Source organism: Molossus molossus, unplaced genomic scaffold, assembly GCF_014108415.1.
Source record: "Molossus molossus isolate mMolMol1 unplaced genomic scaffold, mMolMol1.p scaffold_m16_p_12, whole genome shotgun sequence".
Classification (NCBI taxonomy): Eukaryota; Metazoa; Chordata; class Mammalia; order Chiroptera; family Molossidae; genus Molossus; species Molossus molossus.
Genome location: NW_023425347.1, coordinates 101,250,824 through 101,268,366, shown reverse-complemented (window position 1 = coordinate 101,268,366; position 17,543 = coordinate 101,250,824). Strand labels below are relative to the sequence as shown.

The window sequence follows — 17,543 nt, the reverse complement described above, 5'->3', positions numbered from 1 at the left end:
CGCAGTGCTGAACGAAACACTAAACAAAACTTAGTGCTCAGTCTCACTGGGTCTAGTACCACTCTGCATTCATTTAGCAGGCTTGTCTTTCTCTAATGATTTAATATCTGCTGCTTATTTTTCTTAACTGTTTAACAACCTGGTGTGGTAGTCAGGACAGACATCCTCGTTTTATAAACGAGAAAATGCCGCATCGGTCAAACAGTCTGCTCTGTGTCCTGTGTCATGGTGTCCGAGTCAGAATTTCTAACCTACGATTCCCCCACTCGGCCTTTCTGCCTGTTCCTGGCACACACATCCTACCGAAAGCCCTGCCAACAATCTCTTGTTGCTGGAAATGGAGGGAAATATCCATCCTGGTTTCAGATGGCAGCATCACAAATGTTATCTCGTCTGCCAATCCCCCACGAGCTGTGATCTTTTCTGGGCAGTATGGGGACAGGCCAGTGCTGAGCCCTATGGTCATCAAAAGGGTCCTTCTCTCTATGGTCTTATTTTTTTTATCCTCACCTGAGGACATTTTTCCATTTTTTGTTCAGAGAGAGTAGGAGGGAGAGAGAGGAAGCGAGAGAGAGAGAGAAACATCGACATGAGAGAGACACATCGACTGCTCCCACCCGCATGACCAACCAGGACCAGGGACAAACTGCAACCAAGGTACATGCCCTTAGCGGGAACCGAACCCGGGTCTCTCTGGACCACAGGCCGACACTCTAACCGTTGGGCCAAACCGGTCTTCTTAAAAGAGGAGATCACCCCTTTCTTCTTAGGACAAGAACGTTCTTAACCTTTCCGCTCATCTTGAAAAGCAAACACTCAGGAACGAAATAAAAGCCCAGTTCAAACCCTCTCCTTGAAGTGCTGCGCAGCCAGCACGTGGTCAGCACTCAGTCTCTGGTGAGAAAAAGCCCTGTGTGTCTGGGAGCAGTTTACAGACACGCACAGCACTGGGGTTGTACAGTATCTCGCGAGCTCGTGTGGAATGGGCGCAGCTGTCCTCCCTCGATCCACAGAACGTGGCCTGGAGACACATTTCCATAGAATCCCAACAGGCAATGGCTAAGCACACCCAGATGGCTCAGGCCACTGGGACGTTCTTTTCCTTCCCTCACTCCAAACACAGTGAGACTGCGGCCAGAACTGCAAAGACGCCGGAGCCACAGCCTGCTCCGGCCAGGCTCCCGCCTGTCTCCTTCCTCACCTCCGCCTACCAATGCTGACCTTTCAGACCAGACCCGCCCCAGCACCAGCTGGGAGAGCCAAGAGGGGAACCCACTAGTTCAGGGCGCCTCAAAGTTTTTCAGCTCTCCCAACGATCCGGCGGTCGGAGCTGGCTCAGCAGTGATTCGATTCCTTACCTCTACCTGACCAAGAGACCGCTGCACACTGCTGAAGCCACCATCATCTGTCCAAGGGGAGGGAGTGGGAAGGGGAGGTATTGTGTGTACAAATATACTCTGAAATGCAGGAGTCAAACAGATTGGAGGTTTCCCAATACCCAGTCCTTTATATGTTGCAGGGGTCTTCCACTTTCTAGACTGCATTGGATCTGAAGTTCCTATTATCATGCTCCCCACTTATTAGCAGCCTGTATTCTTCCCTGTAGGTGGCTTCCAGGCTGCCTGCCAGGCCACCCTGACGGAGCCTGGCTGCTGAGTCCCGACTAAACACAGCTGGACAGGAGCACGGGCCACGCTCAATCAGCCATTCAGCACACGGCGCCTGGACTGACTGAGGTCCCGTGTGCCTCAGGATTGACTGGTGTCCCCAGCGAATCAAAGACATGCAGGACTGCAGAGCAGCTCCCAGGCTCGGGAATGTCGCCGCCTGCAGTGTCGCCGCCTGCAGGACACCAGCCCCGTCAGGGGCTTGCCGGAACAGCCGGGGAGGGGCGCGGGCTCTGCTCAGTGCAGGTGGAGGGGCCCCACCGCCTCGGCGTGGCCCAGCGCTCCGTGTCCTGGCTGCTGTGAGGGGTCCTGCTGCCCCAGTGCCTGCGTGCATGGCTGTCCTTTCCCGACACTGTCCTCTAACTGATTTCCACACGTCAAGGCTTCGGGCAGGGGACCGACGGCTCAGAGAGCAAGCCTGTGCTTCCGCTAGGGAGTCTCCTTGTCTTTTGGGAAAACCACGGGACTGGTTCTGCCCTCCCTTCGTGTGGTTCAGTTCTGCACGTTACCGGTAGGTGCCCACGGATTTCGCCCGCCCTCCGGCACTGCAGCCCCGCCACGCCGGGCGGCCCGCGGCTCACCTTCGGATTGGTTCGCTGCTGCAGTCTCCTCTCCTCCCGCTCTCGCTGCAGCCGCTCAAACTCTTCTCGGATTTCGGCTGGAGTTCTCCTCCTTTCCACGACCTGGGGGCAGACCGCGGGGAGAGCACAGTTAGGACCCAGGCAGCAGGAAAACACACAGAGCTGACGTCGTTAACCGGGTGTGTGCACGGTGTCCAGGACTTGGAGAAATGTCCGTGAAACCGAGGTGAGTTTCCACAGCGGATGGCCCCAGGCCCTGGCGAGGGCAGGGGAGGTAAACCGCACAGCCGGTCAGCTCTGCGCCCCAGTCATTCCGAAGGTCAAGGTCTCCAGAGAGGCTGAAGCACTATTTTCCTCATTTTAGAAACTTGTCTGAGGCTGCAGAAATCTTACAACGAACACCTCAACTTCAGTCTCACAGTTCAAATCTCCGCATGCGCTGCAGATACCAGGTGTCACCTATCAAGACCAAGGCGCAGCGTCCACACAGCACCGCCGCCACCGGAGGTGCCCTCTAAGCTCTCAGACCAAGGGACTCAGCCCCCCGTCTGGGTGTTTTTTGAACTATGGGACTCTTCTCCCTATACTATGATCTGAACCTCAGACTAGGATATCAGTGACACTTGAGTATAAACAATACTCAGGTACCAAAGAGCAGACCACGTTAACATTGACACCCAGGGCTGCACAATGATGTCAAATCTACGAGAAAACAAGGCCTCTCCTCTTGCTGTTCTCGGCTCATCGTGAAAGGAAGACAATCTCGTTCAGACTTCTCAGGGCCAGGGAAAGGCCACCGTGGACCTCAGGGGCCACATCTGTGACAGAGGACACTGCACCACACGCTCTCCATGGCCTGCCGCACCACACAGGACTGTGAGGTACACGGAGAGAGCAGGACAGGACAGAAGTCATTAGGTGGACAAGAGGGAGAAGCACCGGGAGTCCTGGGAGGCTGCTCAGAACATCTAAGGAGGTGGGTGACGTGAGAAAAAGCTATCTTGGAAATCACGAGTTTAAAAATTATTTTTAAAAATACATGTTTATAGCAAAAAATCAAAGCAGCACAGAAGAGCCCGGAGTGAGGAGTCACCACCCGCTTTCAGAGGCTCTCGGTTTCCGTGCCGCTGCCTGAACCTCTTCCAGGCACAGGCACGTCTGTGGACACGCATTTTAACATCACTGGGGTCACATTACAGGTTTTTGTGCAACTTGATTCTACTATTCAACAATACAGAAAAATAACTACAAACACCGGCCTACCCAAAAACACTTCTGAGAAATTTGTTCACTACTGCTTTCAGGAAGGTACACAGAAAAAAATACCGAAAATAACATTTTCTCCTTCAACAACCCTATTTCAATCACTAATTGCTAAAAAGGGGAAGGTGGTTCTTTTAAAGGCAGCTTGAGAATAGAAACACTGTAACACTCATGCAAGAACAAAGTGCAAGCCCTCAGAGGCGGCGGCTGCCGGCTCCTATAAGCGGTGAGGGCACAGGCACCCATTCACCGCACGTTCATGGCCCCAACGTTACCCGTCCTGGACAAAAAGCGAGGTGCAGTTTTGCAAAGTTCCCATTATCTTCTCAATCTGTCAGCCTCTCCCTTCATTAAAAGACAATAAAATAAAAGAGCTTCAGGGAAATGTAATCAACTATTCCATTTTACTTTGAAAACCAAGAAAGACAGAGAAAAAGTGATTTAAAATCTATTAAAAATTGTTTATGCCTCTTAACCACAATTCAGGGGACCCGTGCCTGGGGAAGCACGAGCACTCGGCCCCGTCAATGGTGGCCTGAGTCGTGAGCAAGGACAAGCAGGGTCTGGGCGGGCGGCCTTCGTCCGCAGGGCCCACAGCCACGGCTGCTCTGCCTGGAGGAGAGGGTTCACGCCGAGTGTTCTGGTCAGCAGGACACTAGTGTTAAGAATGCAGACTAGACAAATCTGATGAGCCAGTAGCACACACTCCATGAACGTGCCCCGTACTGATTACAAACAGATTTGTAAGATTCCAGAAGTATTAGCCTGAGAAGCAACAGGCCCCAAAGAGGCCAGCCAGAGCAGAACGAGATTTTTTGCAGGAACTCTAGTTGCCTGACCCCGGCTGACTGAATTGATAGCTGCAAATTACGTTCTCTCTGTCATACTCTGTGATAAGCCAAAGAGGCGATTATTGTAAAGGTGTTAAGTCATTCCATTTCTAGTTGTATGTATTTTTTTAACCCTCACCTGATATTTTTCCATTTATCTTCAGATAGAGTGGGAGGAAGGGAAGGAGGGAGAAAGAGAGGGGGAGGGAGGAAGAAAGGGGGGGGGACAGCGATATGGGAGAGACACATGTACTAGTTGCCTCCCACACAATCCTGGCCAGGGCCGGGGATGAACCGCAACCGAGGTGCATGCCCCTGGCCAGAATCGAGCCCACAACTCTTTGGTCCATAGGCTGATGCTCCAACCACTGAGCCAAACCGGCCAGGACTCTGGTTGTATTTTACACAAGTTCTGCAAACAGCTGGTGCATAAGCAGAGCTAACTGCAAAGTCAAAGTGGACAGCCCCTCCAGAGCATGAGGACCTCAGCAGGGCAGGCCCTTCTTTACCCAGAGATTCTGAGGGGGAAGGGAGGAGGCGGAGCCCGCGGCAAATCACCCTTAGAAGCACCTGGGCACACAGCAGCTGTCACTGCATCACAGGTGGCAAATGCCCTGACGTGGTCAGTGTTCTTCATCAACGGTGTATCAAATGCAGCCCATGAATCTACACACCTGTGCCGTTCACCTTGCCCATTCACCAACTATCCCTGTGCTAGCCAGGAGGACTGACTGACCTTGCACAAGAGCAGAACGAATTCTGAACGTGAGGTGGTGTGCTGGAGAGGATGGAAACCAGGCTCCCTGACAGTACTGACCTCCTGGGTGACCTCAGGCAAGCCACTCCACCTCTCTGAGCTTGGTTTCCTGCTGTAAGTGTGGCGGATTACACTACATAATACCGAGGTGTCGTGTGGCTTGGAAATTCTGTTCTAACCAGTCAACTTTTTAAAATCCTCACATGAGGATATTTTTCCATTTTTGTGAGTGGGGGGGGGGGAGAGAGAGAGGGCGGGGGAGAGAGAGAGAGAGAGAGAGAACATCGACATGAGAGGAACACATCGACTGGTTGTCTCCCACATGACCCCAATCAGGACAGGGGACGAACCACAACTGAGGTACATGCCCTTGACGGGAATCAAACCCACAAGTCATTGGTCCTCGGGCCACCGTTCTAACCACTGAGCACACCGGCCAGGGCCTAGCCAGTCAACTTTTATATAAACTTATAAAATTATTTAGAACTTGGAGCAGCTGCCAAGATAGCACAGAAAGTTCCCGTGTGCCTACACCAACTCCTGTCGTCACCGCACGTGACCAACATCAGCACAGTGCCATGAACCAAACCCGGGCTCTGGATTTCACTAGTTTTCCACTAACTTCCCTGTTAGGTTTCAGAAGCCGTCCCAGGGCGCAGGACTGCCTCCAGTCACACCTCCTCAGTGCCCTCCAATCCGTGTGTGCAAGCCTCTGCGACCTCAACTACAGGACAGCTCGCAGCGCAGGCGGCTTTCTCTGCGAGACTATGCCCGAGTCACAGCGAATGAGATACGGGGAAAGGACCGCAGACAGCTAACAACAGGGTCCAGGCGGGGTCCAGGCGGGGTCCTCCCGCTGCCCTCTGACACCGCAGTCACCTGCCAGTGTCACCAGCTTCCACCCTGCCAGAGCCTTCACAGCTCAGGGCTCCATCACACCACTCGAAAGAAGGGACCTGTTTCACTTTCACTGTGGGCATCTGAACAAAACCATGAGCCAACTGCAAGCACTAACGTGGCCGATGCCACCACCGGGGAATGGCTGCATCTCCTTCCCCTGGAACCCTGCCAGAGAATGGGTCTCCTGAAGGTTACAAACAAAACGAAATTGAAACCAGGGCCGACATTTTACACGACCTAAAAAAGCTCCATGTCGTCTGCAGTGTCCACCAACGGGACGGGGCTGAGCCCACTGTGGAACGGGTGGGGGCACCCGCCATGGCCTGGGCCTGCGTCTGGACTGACAGGCTGGTAAGTGGGGTGGAAGGTCTGCTGAAGGGGAGAAGCCTCCCACAAAACCCGCCGCCAGCTGGAGGAGGACCCCGAGGAACGACGCGGCCGGTGCCTGGAAACGCACTCCAGTCCGCAAACCTTGTCCTTCCCGGTGCGGACACCGGGCTCCACTCCCCACGCGTGCGCGGCACGGACGGCTCCCTGCCTACACGTCTAGCAAGTGTCTCCAGGCTTCCCTGAAGGCACCTGATCTTGCTTACTTTCCACACCAAAGCCGATTGGGATCGATGAGACCCGATGTCCTTACAGCAGTTTACTACATCGTGCGAATACAGAAGCTTACCCAGTGGCCACCTGTGGCTGCCTACCTGTTGTCACAATCACTGTGAGTGTGGTCTTGCTTCATTTCTAATGGGGAGATAATGTGTTTTGGCGGCAGAAACCATGCCGTATCTTGTAGGAAGATGTCATCCACTAGTCGGGACAATGCTGCTGGGAATGAAGCACCCAGACCGAAGTGGGGGCACGTAAGACAGGACCCAGCTTTCCAGGGACCTGACTGCTGCCATGAAAAACTAGAACCAACCCGTGTCTTCAAGAACAGGGGGCACTTTATTTTTTTATTTTTATTTTTTTGTGGTATGTGCCCCTAGAGGGAACCGAACCCGGGACTCTCTGGTCCGCAGGCTGATGCTCAACCACTGAGCCAAACTGGCCAGGGCAGCAGGGGGCACTTGAAAGTGGTGTATCAAGTGTGCACGGAGAGTTCGTATATATACCAGGATGTTTTTTCTTTTTGGATGAAAAAGGCTCAGCGATTAGACTCACCACGAAGCGCTACTACTTGCTGCTATTGCGCCACAGGCCAGAGACCAGCCAGAGCCAGACGGGGCGTGTGGGCGAGAGGAGGCTGGTGTAAGACCAGGGAGGGTGGGGCGGGACAAGCCGCACAGCTTGCTCCAGACCACAGGGCAGGGGCTCCTCGGACTTAGCTGACTATCACCTCACAGGAGAATTCAGATGCAGTGTTACCAGATCTTCTGACTTAAAAAAATTTTATTTTTAAAAAATATGTTTTTAGCCCTGGCCAGTTTGGCTCAGCGGTTAGAGCGTCGGCCTGCGGTCCGGAGAGACCCAGGTTCGGTTCCCGCTAAGGGCACGTACTTCGGTTACAGTTTGTCCCCGGCCCTGGTTGGTTGTGCGGGTGGCGGCCACTTGATGTGTCCCTTTCACGTCGATGTTTCTCTCTCTCTCTCTCTTCCTCTCTCTCCCTCCCACTCTATCTGTACAAAAAATGGAGGAATGTCCTCGGGTGAGGATAAAAAAATATATATGTTTTTATTGATTTTTCACAGAGAGAGGAAGGGAGAGACAGAAACATCGATGTGAGAGATAGACATTGATTGGCTGCCTCCTGCACGCCCCCTACTGGGGACCAAGCCCACAACCCAGGCATGTGCCCTGACCAGGAATCAAACCAGGACCTCTCAGTCCATGGGACGACGCTCAATCCACTGAGCCACACCAGGCAGGCCTGATTTTGTTTAAAGAGAAGACAGAAGGTTGGATTTTTATGCAAAACCTCCGAAGTTTTAAATTTTGGCAACTACGATTCATCAAGTGGGCAACCAAAACATGGCTATAGGCTGGATGTGGCCCACAGGCCACCAATACTAAGCAGGAGTGGAAAGGGAACTAGGACCCTGTTCTGCTGTCCTCTTACCTGAAGACCTTCAGGAGGTTTTCATGCTAGAATTAGAAGAGACAGGCACATAGGTTTGAGATTAAGCACCAAACAAACTTCAAGGGAAATCTCACATGATGATGAAAAATAACAACAGTCAATTTCATGTTCACAGGCGCCCCACATTTCTGGGGCGTCAGAAATAAAATTAAGTGACAGCACTTATATGTTCTTACAGCAGTGTGGAGTTTTACAGTTAATTTTCATGTTCATTTTCCAGATTACAATATGAAGCACAAAGTCAGATAACTCGCCCTCGGCTCTAAGATGGGCCAGTGGCAGGGTGCGAGACAATGAGGCTCCTGAGTTCCAGATTGTACTGCACCAGTGCGGCTGCCGGGCAACCTGTTTCACAGAGACTCGCTGTGTACTGTTTGGTTTCCTCACCACATCTGACGACATCCTAACACTACAGCACAGTCAGCTGGAAGGGTCACTGTAGACAATTTAATCCAGTAGTTCTCAACTTCCTTCGGCTTCCATTTAATTCACAAGCACAGCACTCTGTCAACAGAAACACTTCCTTGTGCAGCTACACCCCAGCTGGGGAGAGGCAGACGCGTGGGGGGCGGAAGGAAGTGTGTGGACAGACTCGCACCCTTGCGGAGCCCGCTGGCCTGCGTGCTCCCGCGGGTCACAATTCCCGGGTCCCGTCTATCTTCCCTCTTTCTCTCGACGGGCTAGGAAGCGCAGGACACGCTGGATGAGTGACTTGGCCAAGCCCAGAACTCAACCTCTTAAACCAAAATTCAAGGTGAGGAGGGGACACTATGTCTTCAAACATTCTCACAGGTGTCATCCCAGATTGGGGATTTGGAGGGGCTGTTGGTAGGTGATGACCATGTGGGACAGAGACACGCGCTCTTACCTCCCATCCTTCCATCTCCAGTCCTCTCTTCCCGTATATGTCATAGATGGCCCGGGTCTGCGGGTCACTGAGCACTGCAAACAGAAACCGGACATGTTGACAAGGCACAGAGATCACCCTCCAGGCCTGACAACAGCGTCACCAGGCAGGTCCCAGCCCGGCCACCATCTTCCTAGCGACAGAACCGCTTCATTCCCTTTGCGTCTTTCCTCCTCACTGCCCCAACCTGGGACGTGTGTAAACGTGGCCACAAATGAGCAACACCAGGTTTTCCTGTCGAGCTACTTACTCTGAACTGTGAGGTGCACCGGTGTCTCCAAAGGTCAGCTGTTTAAAAAGAATTTGGTACGTTTCTACTACAGTCTATAAAGTCTGTTGGCTTGAGAGTTAATTTGTTTCTGAAGAAGCATAATGTAGAATTAGGGACAGGCTCTGATACTAGAAAAATCTGATTTATTCTTTACTCTGTAGAGCTTACTAACTCCTAAAACAGTCTGGTTTTCCCGCCTCCTCTTTGCACGTAAATCATCTCGGGGACACAACACTCATCACGCGGGTGCTGGCCCGTCCCCTGAAGTGCGCCAGAGACGGTCTTTCAGAAAGGCCGAGAGCTCTTCCAGGAGATTCCAACCAAATCCAGAGCGAGCAGCGCCAGCAGCCGGTATCTTCCTCCCCACTCTGCCAATTCCTGTCCGAGCCCTTCGACTCTGCTTCCCTGAGACTCCGAATATACTTTTAAGCCTAATTAAAAAACGATGTAAAGGATTCTATCCATATTCAAATATAATGGGGAAGAAACAAATGCTGACCACTGGGAAACAGGGGCGCCAAACTTCCGGAGTTAATCTGGAATTTAATCAGGACGATTTATTCCGTGTCCCACGGCAGCCTCCGTCGAGGCCGAGAGCCGGGCCAGGGCTGCGGCTGTGAGTGTTCTCAGCAGCATGTGGGGCTTCCCTGCTAACTGTCCCCCGAATCTCCAGGACAATGCGAGCAACTTGTGCGGGTAATGTAGACAACAGGAGAATGAATGCAGCCATGCAGACGACACCAGCCAATAAAAGGACCAGGCCCACCTGGTCAGGGCCACCACGGCAGCGGACTGAACAGAGCTGGATTCGGTAGAGACACAATGCCAACGGTACACACATTATAAGCCACGGCCTCAGTGTCACGGTCATTGAAATCTAACTTTCGGGTAAAACTATACAGTGAATTCCAGCTTATGTCTTACGTCTACAATAAGAAGTCTTTATTTTTATTTTATTTATTTTTATTTATTGATTTGAGAGAGAGAGAGAGAGATAGAAACATCGATGAGAGAGAACATCGATTGGCCGCTTCCTGCATTGGGCCCACAACCTGGGCATGTGCCCTGACTGGGAATCGAACCAGCGACCTCTTGGTGCATGGGTTGATGCTCAACCACTGAGCCACAATGGCCCAGCAGAAGTCTTTATTTTGTAAAGAGACACAGTATCTAATTTTTGGTGTGACTAATTAAGGAGCAAATCACCAAATGGCTCTGGAATAAACAACTTATTTTACTTGGTATACATCCTAAAAGTGACTTAATAGTTTAAAATTTTGTATCTTTAAAATTGTGGTAAAATGTACATAACATAAAAATTTATCCTTTTAATCATTTTTAAGTGCACAGTGGCATTAAGTACATTAACAATGTTGTGTAACCATCACCATTTCTAGAACTTTTGTATTGCAAACAGAAACTATAACTATTAATGATTTTAATATTTTATAAACAAATATATCACAAGATATTCTTTCTGAAATACATAAAGTGTATGTATAAAAGTCCGAATTTATTCTATCTCCTGTTAGCCTTCTTAACATAATTTTCTTTCTTATGTTTGAACCTGCCCTTAACCAAATGCTACAGAGCCAATAAAATCACTTTCAGATGAAAAAATGTTCTTGTACCGTCTCACAAGAACAGAACAAAGAAACCTTGTCTGCACTGACCAGCCTTGTACCTCGAAGAGCTCCCTTTGGAAGAAAACTGGCTGGTCGCCGATTTAGAAACTGGGTGCTCCCCTGCAGTTCCGCTCCCGCTCTGTGACTTCACCTGGGCTCTCATTTTCTACTGACTGGACACGTATTGATTTCCACAGAAAACACTTCTCTTTCAAAGGACCCCGTCAGTTAAAAGGACTAAACCAACCACCTCTTTTATACACCCCTAAGGACTCTCTTTTGCTTCCTCTACAAATCAAGTCTCTTAAAAATCGAAGGCCTGCTACCGGGGCACTGCGCCACGCCAAGGCCCCACTGACCTTCATAGGCCTGGTGGACGAGGTTAAACAGCCGGTCCGCTTGTGACTTGAGCTCGGGGTCTCGGTGCTTGTCGGGGTGGTAGAGCATGCACAGCCGCCGGTAGGCCGCTTTCAGCTCCTCGGGAGAGGCCTGCAGGGGAAGTCCAGGCAGGAGCAATCAGTGCTTCGTACGCGTTCCCGCCATCGCCGCCCGCCGTGCCGCGGGAACCCGCAGCCCTTCCAGCGTGCGTGCTCCTCCACACAGGACATAATCAAGTTCTGCTTTATGACTCCAATAAGCCTCCTTCCCCCCCCAGTTAATAAAGTGATCAATTATGTATATCAATAGCAACGGCGTTTTGCTGGGAAGTGCTGCTATCAGAAGGAAAGAAAGCCTGTGTCTACCCGGGTTCGTTGGGTCTGAGCTGAGACTGGACACGTGGGTGCCGCTCACCCTTCACCCTACGTAAACCACGCCAAGTGCTCTCCTCAGAGAATCTGTTCAGAAAGAAAAAACTCTTCCACTACACAGAAATGCCACGCATTCAATCAGAGTTCTGTCAAAGGAAACCCCGTGAATATTCGCCCTTGAAAGTCAAAGACAAGTAAATAAAACTGTACAACCCCACACACGTCCAATTCAACCTCAGTGCGGAAGGCATCACACGAAGCAGGTGCCCCGCTATCCTGTAGTTAAAACAGAAGCCCCCACAGCACAAGGCCCCCCACCGGCTCTCCAGTGCTCCGAGAAGTCAGCGTGATGGGACACGCACCTCGCCGGGAGGATAGATGACAGAGGATGGGTCTAGCTGGACAGAGGGAGAAAGAAAGTGACAACAGATGTCCACCTTCCTCTTTGCCTGCCTCACAGCCACCAAGACATCCCCAGAAAGACTTCTCAGTTGCCAGGAACACTGCACTGTCTCTGGCTGGCCCCTCAGGTCTATTTTTGGGGAGATCATGTTTGATTTGGTATTAGCCTCAGGGATCATTTTGGTCTATCAGAGGTGCTGCTGAATGATCAGCTCTCTCCAGATGGTCTGTCAAGGAGAACACATTTTATTTTGGGAGGCAACCCCACCATTCTGACAACAGAAGCCATGTCTGGGTCACTGACAACATGCCACAAGGACTCGAAAAACCAGCCATCTGGGCAGAGGACTCGGAGCAGGTCCTGGTGAGGAGGCCGAGGGCAGGCATTGCTCTCGGTTCAGGTTCTGGAACCAGATCCACAGGAGAGCAGTCACGGGGACAGTCAATCAAAGGGTCAAGGTTAAAGGGAAAACGATAAACTATATTCTTCTATAATTTCTACAACTTTCCAGTATCTTCCAATCCCAGGACTAATGAGTTTTTTCACCAATGAATAAAGGCGAAACTCTACTATACTTTAGTAACATCTTTGGTATGTTATTTAAATATTTATAATGGACTAAATTATCCAGATGTGAGACAACCAGGACATGTGTACAGGCTTACCCGAGGTTTTAAACAAGGAATTCTTAACAACGCCAAGAGGGCCCTGGCCGGTTTTGCTCAGCAGTTGGAGCGTCGGCCTGAGGTCCAGAAAGACCCGGGTTCAGTTCCCGCTAAGGGCACGTGCCTCGTTTGTGGTTTGTCCCCAGCCCTGGTTGGGTCGTGTGGGTGGCAGCCACTCGAAGTGTCTGTCCCTTTCACACTGATGCCCCCCTCCCCACTCTATCTGAACAAAAAAATGGAAAAATGTCCTTGGGTGAGGGTAAAAAAAAAAAAAAGAACTCCAAGAGGGCCCTGGCCAGTTTGGTTCAGTGGTGAGAGCGTTGGCCCATGGACTAGAGTCCTGGGTTTGGTTCCCGCTAGGGGCACGTACCTCGGTTACAGTTTGTCCCGGGCCCCGGTTGGGGTCATGTGGGTGGCAACCAGTCGATGTGTCTCTCTCATATCAATGTTTCTCTCTCTCTCGCCCTCCCTTTTCCCCTCCTGCTCTACCTGAAGATAAATGCAAAAAAAAAAAAAAAATTCCTCAGGTGAGGATTAAAAAAAAAAAAAAGACCCCCAAGAGGAAGACAGTAACTGCGAAGGGAAAGACTCGTCCCGGAGGAGAGGCTGTGGGAGGCCAAGGTGCCCCTCGGGCTGGTTTCTTCATCTGAGGGGTAGATGGCTGGGGGTGGAGTGACCTCCAAGAGGCTTTCTGACTTCACATGATTCTGTTTCTCAGAAAAGAAACAGCAGGACCTGAGCTGCGCAGCGTGTCCTTTAAACCAGGCAGAGACGGTCGCTGCTCGTTTAGACAGAGGCTCACCGGCACGTGCTGCTGTTTCATACCAGCAGCTTCTTGCAAGTTGGTGTTTCATTCTTCACTGGGAAAGGGTCAAGGATCCTGCTGAGCATCCTCTGCCTCCAGGAAAGAGGTGGACGCCTGCCCTCTCAGGCACTGAACCTCTTTCCTCCATCCTGTCTGTGCTGTAGCCTTGGGGAGTGGACTACTACATAGTTCTTAGTTGACGGCCCACCTCCTTTCTCTCCACCCAGTCACCTTGTACTTTACTCTGCGGTAACACAACAACCTTCAAGTTCAGGGGTTAGGAATACTGACTTTGGAATCAAGTGGCCTGTGTTTGGAGACCTGATCTGTCACTTCGAAGCTGTGTGGCTTTAGGCCAATGAGCTTTCTGACCCTTAGCTTTCTCAGCTGCAAAAGGGGACAATAACAACGGTCAGGGATGGTGTGACCGACATGGAACGGTGACCGTACAGTGCTTCGCGCGGCACCCGGCACTCACAGAAACGTACGCACTGCAGCTGTTTTCTCCTTTGAACCTGTGGACAACAGAGCGGCTCCTCCAGATGTACCGTGAGGAACATGTGAGGGAACACGCGTCCGAGTGCTCACCCATGCCCTGCACACGGCAGGAATTTAATCACGACGGCTATCATTCTTATCACAATTCCATTTCGATACTGCTTTGGCAGCACGCACAGTGAACCTGGGGCAATTTGGAGAGGGCACCACCCAGTGCAAGGGAAACAGGAACATTCATCCATGTCACTGTCCGGGCTGGTGACAATTCACTGAGCTGCATCCTTAGGAGCCGAGCATGCTCTCTCGGGGTGTCTTCAAGTTCAATAAAAACACAAGACTCCCAGAGGAGCCGGCTCAGTACTCACCTGCAGCTCCTCCCCCTTCCCTGCTGCCGGTTTCTTTCCCTGCCAAGGCCCTTCTGCACGCAGGTCATCCCTCGCCACACTTACCAACATGCACCTGGACTAAAGCCCATTGTTTTAAGCAAATAAATAACTGTTAACTGATGGCAAATAAAATATATCTCTTCAGGTAGGTTTAGTTATGAGAGATGTAAAAGGGGCTTGTTCCTTCCTAAAGAGTCATTACAAATTATTTTTTCCAGCAAATTTTAATGGTTCTTTCCACAACCTCATAAAAGTTACAAGTGCAGGATTAGACAGATTTGACAAACCTGGGTTAGACTACTATTTCCTGATTGTTAAAATTAAACTAGATTGTTAAATTAAAGGAGGGATAAATGGTGATGGAAGGAGACTCAACTTGGGGTGGTGAACACACAATACAATTTAGAGATGATGTATTATAGGACTATACACCTAAAACCTGTACTATAATTTTATTAACCAATGTCACCCCAATAAATTCAATAAAATAAAATTAACTAGATGACGAGGAAGTAGAGTATCTAGTCTGCAAGGCCTTCTTTAATCGCAGTAATAAATGGCTTAATGTGCTATTGATTAAGTACTAGAAACGAGAAGTTTCATTTTTAATAAATATCACATTCAATAAAAGGTTAGATTGGGCTTTTCATCATAACTGAATAGCTAAGGTCACTGGTTCAATATTTCCTAAATAATAAACTCTTCCATTATCATAAAAATACCTATATCATTTCAAAACATGTGCTGTCATTAAAAATAATAGCTAAAGTTACATATTTATTTCTAAAATTCTATCATAAAATTAAGAGATGCATCATGTTTTAAGTATGAAAAGTTTTGTTTAATCATCTGGTTATATTTTTAATAAAAAGTAAATATAAGCCCAACCTAAATAGATAATAAAATTCATAGTGAAAAGGCCCTGTGACCTAGCGAACTTAGTGGTTTGCTAACACTGTTGGATTATTCGCTATACAGTATAAAAACGAATTCCTGCAATAAGGCACAGGAAAGAAGGAAAAGGCATACAGACCGGAAAGGGAAGGAGAACTGTCTCTGCAGACATCATCTGCAGAGAAACCACCGTCTACACAAAGCTACCAAGTGACTGTAGTAAGGTCCTGGGACACAGGGCTAAAACGCAGACGTCATTTAATTCCACATACAAAAAACCTGCAATTTTAAAAAGCCAATGCTATTTAGAGTACCATCGACAAAGGCCAACTACTTAGGGTAAATCCAACAGTATGTGCAGAACCTGTGCACTGCAACCACCACACACGCGCAGGAGCGGAAGCCCGGGAAGAACGAGAGAGGAGCCGCCTTCACGCCCCGGAAGGCTCCGTGCTTTTAAGAGGTCACGTTTCCCCAAAGTGCGGTACAGGTTCAATGCGATCCAGCTGAAATCCCAGCATCAACAACTGGGGGGGAGAGGACAGAGCAGAGTTTGTATGTTACTGAAGTTAAGCCAGTATAAATTCAAATCAGAGCGTTACAACTCGAGTATGTGAAATGTAATCACAAAGAAAATAGTTATAAAAATATATGCAAAAGGAAAAGAGAAGGGAATTAAAATGCAAGAAATCAGTTAATCACAAAAGATAGTAATGTGGAAAATGAGGAACAAAAGCTATAAGGTAAATAGAAGACAAATAGCAAAGTGGCAAAAATAAGGCCATTTTATCAATAATTACTTTAAGCCCTGTCCAGCGTGCTCCGTAGTTAGAGTGTCGGCCTCTGAACCAAAGGGTCTCGAGTTTGATTCCTGGCACACGCCTGGGTTGCAGGTTTGGTCCCCAGCCCCAGTTGGGCTGGGTCATGTTTTGGAGGTGACCTATAGATGCATCTTTCTCAAATCGATGTTTCTCTCTCTCTCTGTCCCCCCCCCCTCCCCGCTCCCTCTCTTCTACACTCTAAAAATCAACAGAAAAAATATCCTTGGGTGAGGATTAAAAAAAAAAAAAAAGCAGACACTGGCAGAATGGATTAAAAAAAATGACCAACTATATTCTATCTACAGAGATCAGCTTTAGATCCAAAAACACAAATAGGTTAAAAGTGAAAGAATGAAAAAAGACATTGCTTGCAAATAACAACCCCCCCCCCCCCAAAGGGATGGCTATACTAACATCAGACAAAATAGACATTAAATCAAAAAGGTTACAAGACACAAAGGACATAATATGTCAACAAAAGGCTCAATATAGGAAGAAGATAAATAGTTACAAACATTCACGTACTCAATGATGAACCATCAAAATGTATAAAGCAAAAATCAACAGAGTTGAACGGAGAATACATAGCTTCACAGTAATAGTCAGAGACTCAATATCTCACTCTCAGACAGAAGACAAGGAAACAGAGGACTTGAGCAACACAATGACTCAACTAGATCTAGCATATATGGGATTTCTACCCAAAAACAGAACATACATTCTTTTAAAAAATGTATTCATTTTTATTTTACTAAAATATATTTTTATTGATTTTTTTTAGAGAAAGGGGAAGGGAGAGAGAAAGAGAGAGAAACATCGATGTGACAGAGATACGTGGATCAGCTGCCTCCTGTACACCTGCTACTGGGGATGGAGCCTGCAACCCAGGCATATGCCCTGACTGGGAATCGAACCAGGACCTCTCAGTCCATGGGACGATGCTCAATACACTGAGCCACATCAGCTGGCAGGGCCAGAACACACATTCTTGGTTTATAGGTCGACACTCAACCACTGAGCCACACTGTCCAGGCTTGGAACACACATTCTTAAGTACACACGGGACAGTCTCCAGGACAGACCATATGCTAAGCCACAAAGGAAGTCTCAATAGGTTTAAAAAATACAGATATCAATGGAATGAAGTCAGAAACCAGCAATAGAAAGACAACTGGAAAATCCATAAATCTGGAAATTAAACAACATATTAAAAAAAATTTTTTTTGTTCTTTATTGATTTTAGATAGAGAGAAAGGGAGAAGGAGAGAGATAGAAACATCAAAGAGAGAGAACATCAACTGGTCGCCTCCTGCATGACCCCCACTGGGGAATTATGCCCACAACCTGGGCATGTGCCCTGACCGGGAACCGAACCGGCGACCTCTTGGTGCACGGGTCGACGCTCAACCACTGAGCCACACCGGCCAGGCTAAACAACATATTT

At 49.2% G+C, this 17,543-nt stretch overlaps 1 protein-coding gene across 2 annotated transcripts in view; it reads right to left on the bottom strand.

Moving 5' to 3' along the window:
• The window catches only part of DNAJC11 (DnaJ heat shock protein family (Hsp40) member C11), a 67,052-nt gene that overhangs the window by 31,797 nt on the left and 17,712 nt on the right, over positions 1–17,543 (bottom strand). The window contains exons 1-4 of one of the 2 annotated variants that reach the window (XM_036256030.1): positions 11,238–11,278; positions 8,944–9,017; positions 8,463–8,579; positions 2,249–2,350 (exon numbers count right to left, since the gene is read on the bottom strand). In XM_036256030.1, the coding sequence (XP_036111923.1) occupies positions 2,249–2,350; positions 8,463–8,477 (117 nt within the window). In that variant the 5' untranslated portion in view covers positions 8,478–8,579; positions 8,944–9,017; positions 11,238–11,278. Of the gene's footprint in view, positions 1–2,248; positions 2,351–8,462; positions 8,580–8,943; positions 9,018–11,237; positions 11,368–17,543 lie in introns of those variants that run through there. The other variant, XM_036256028.1, reaches the window with a different exon arrangement.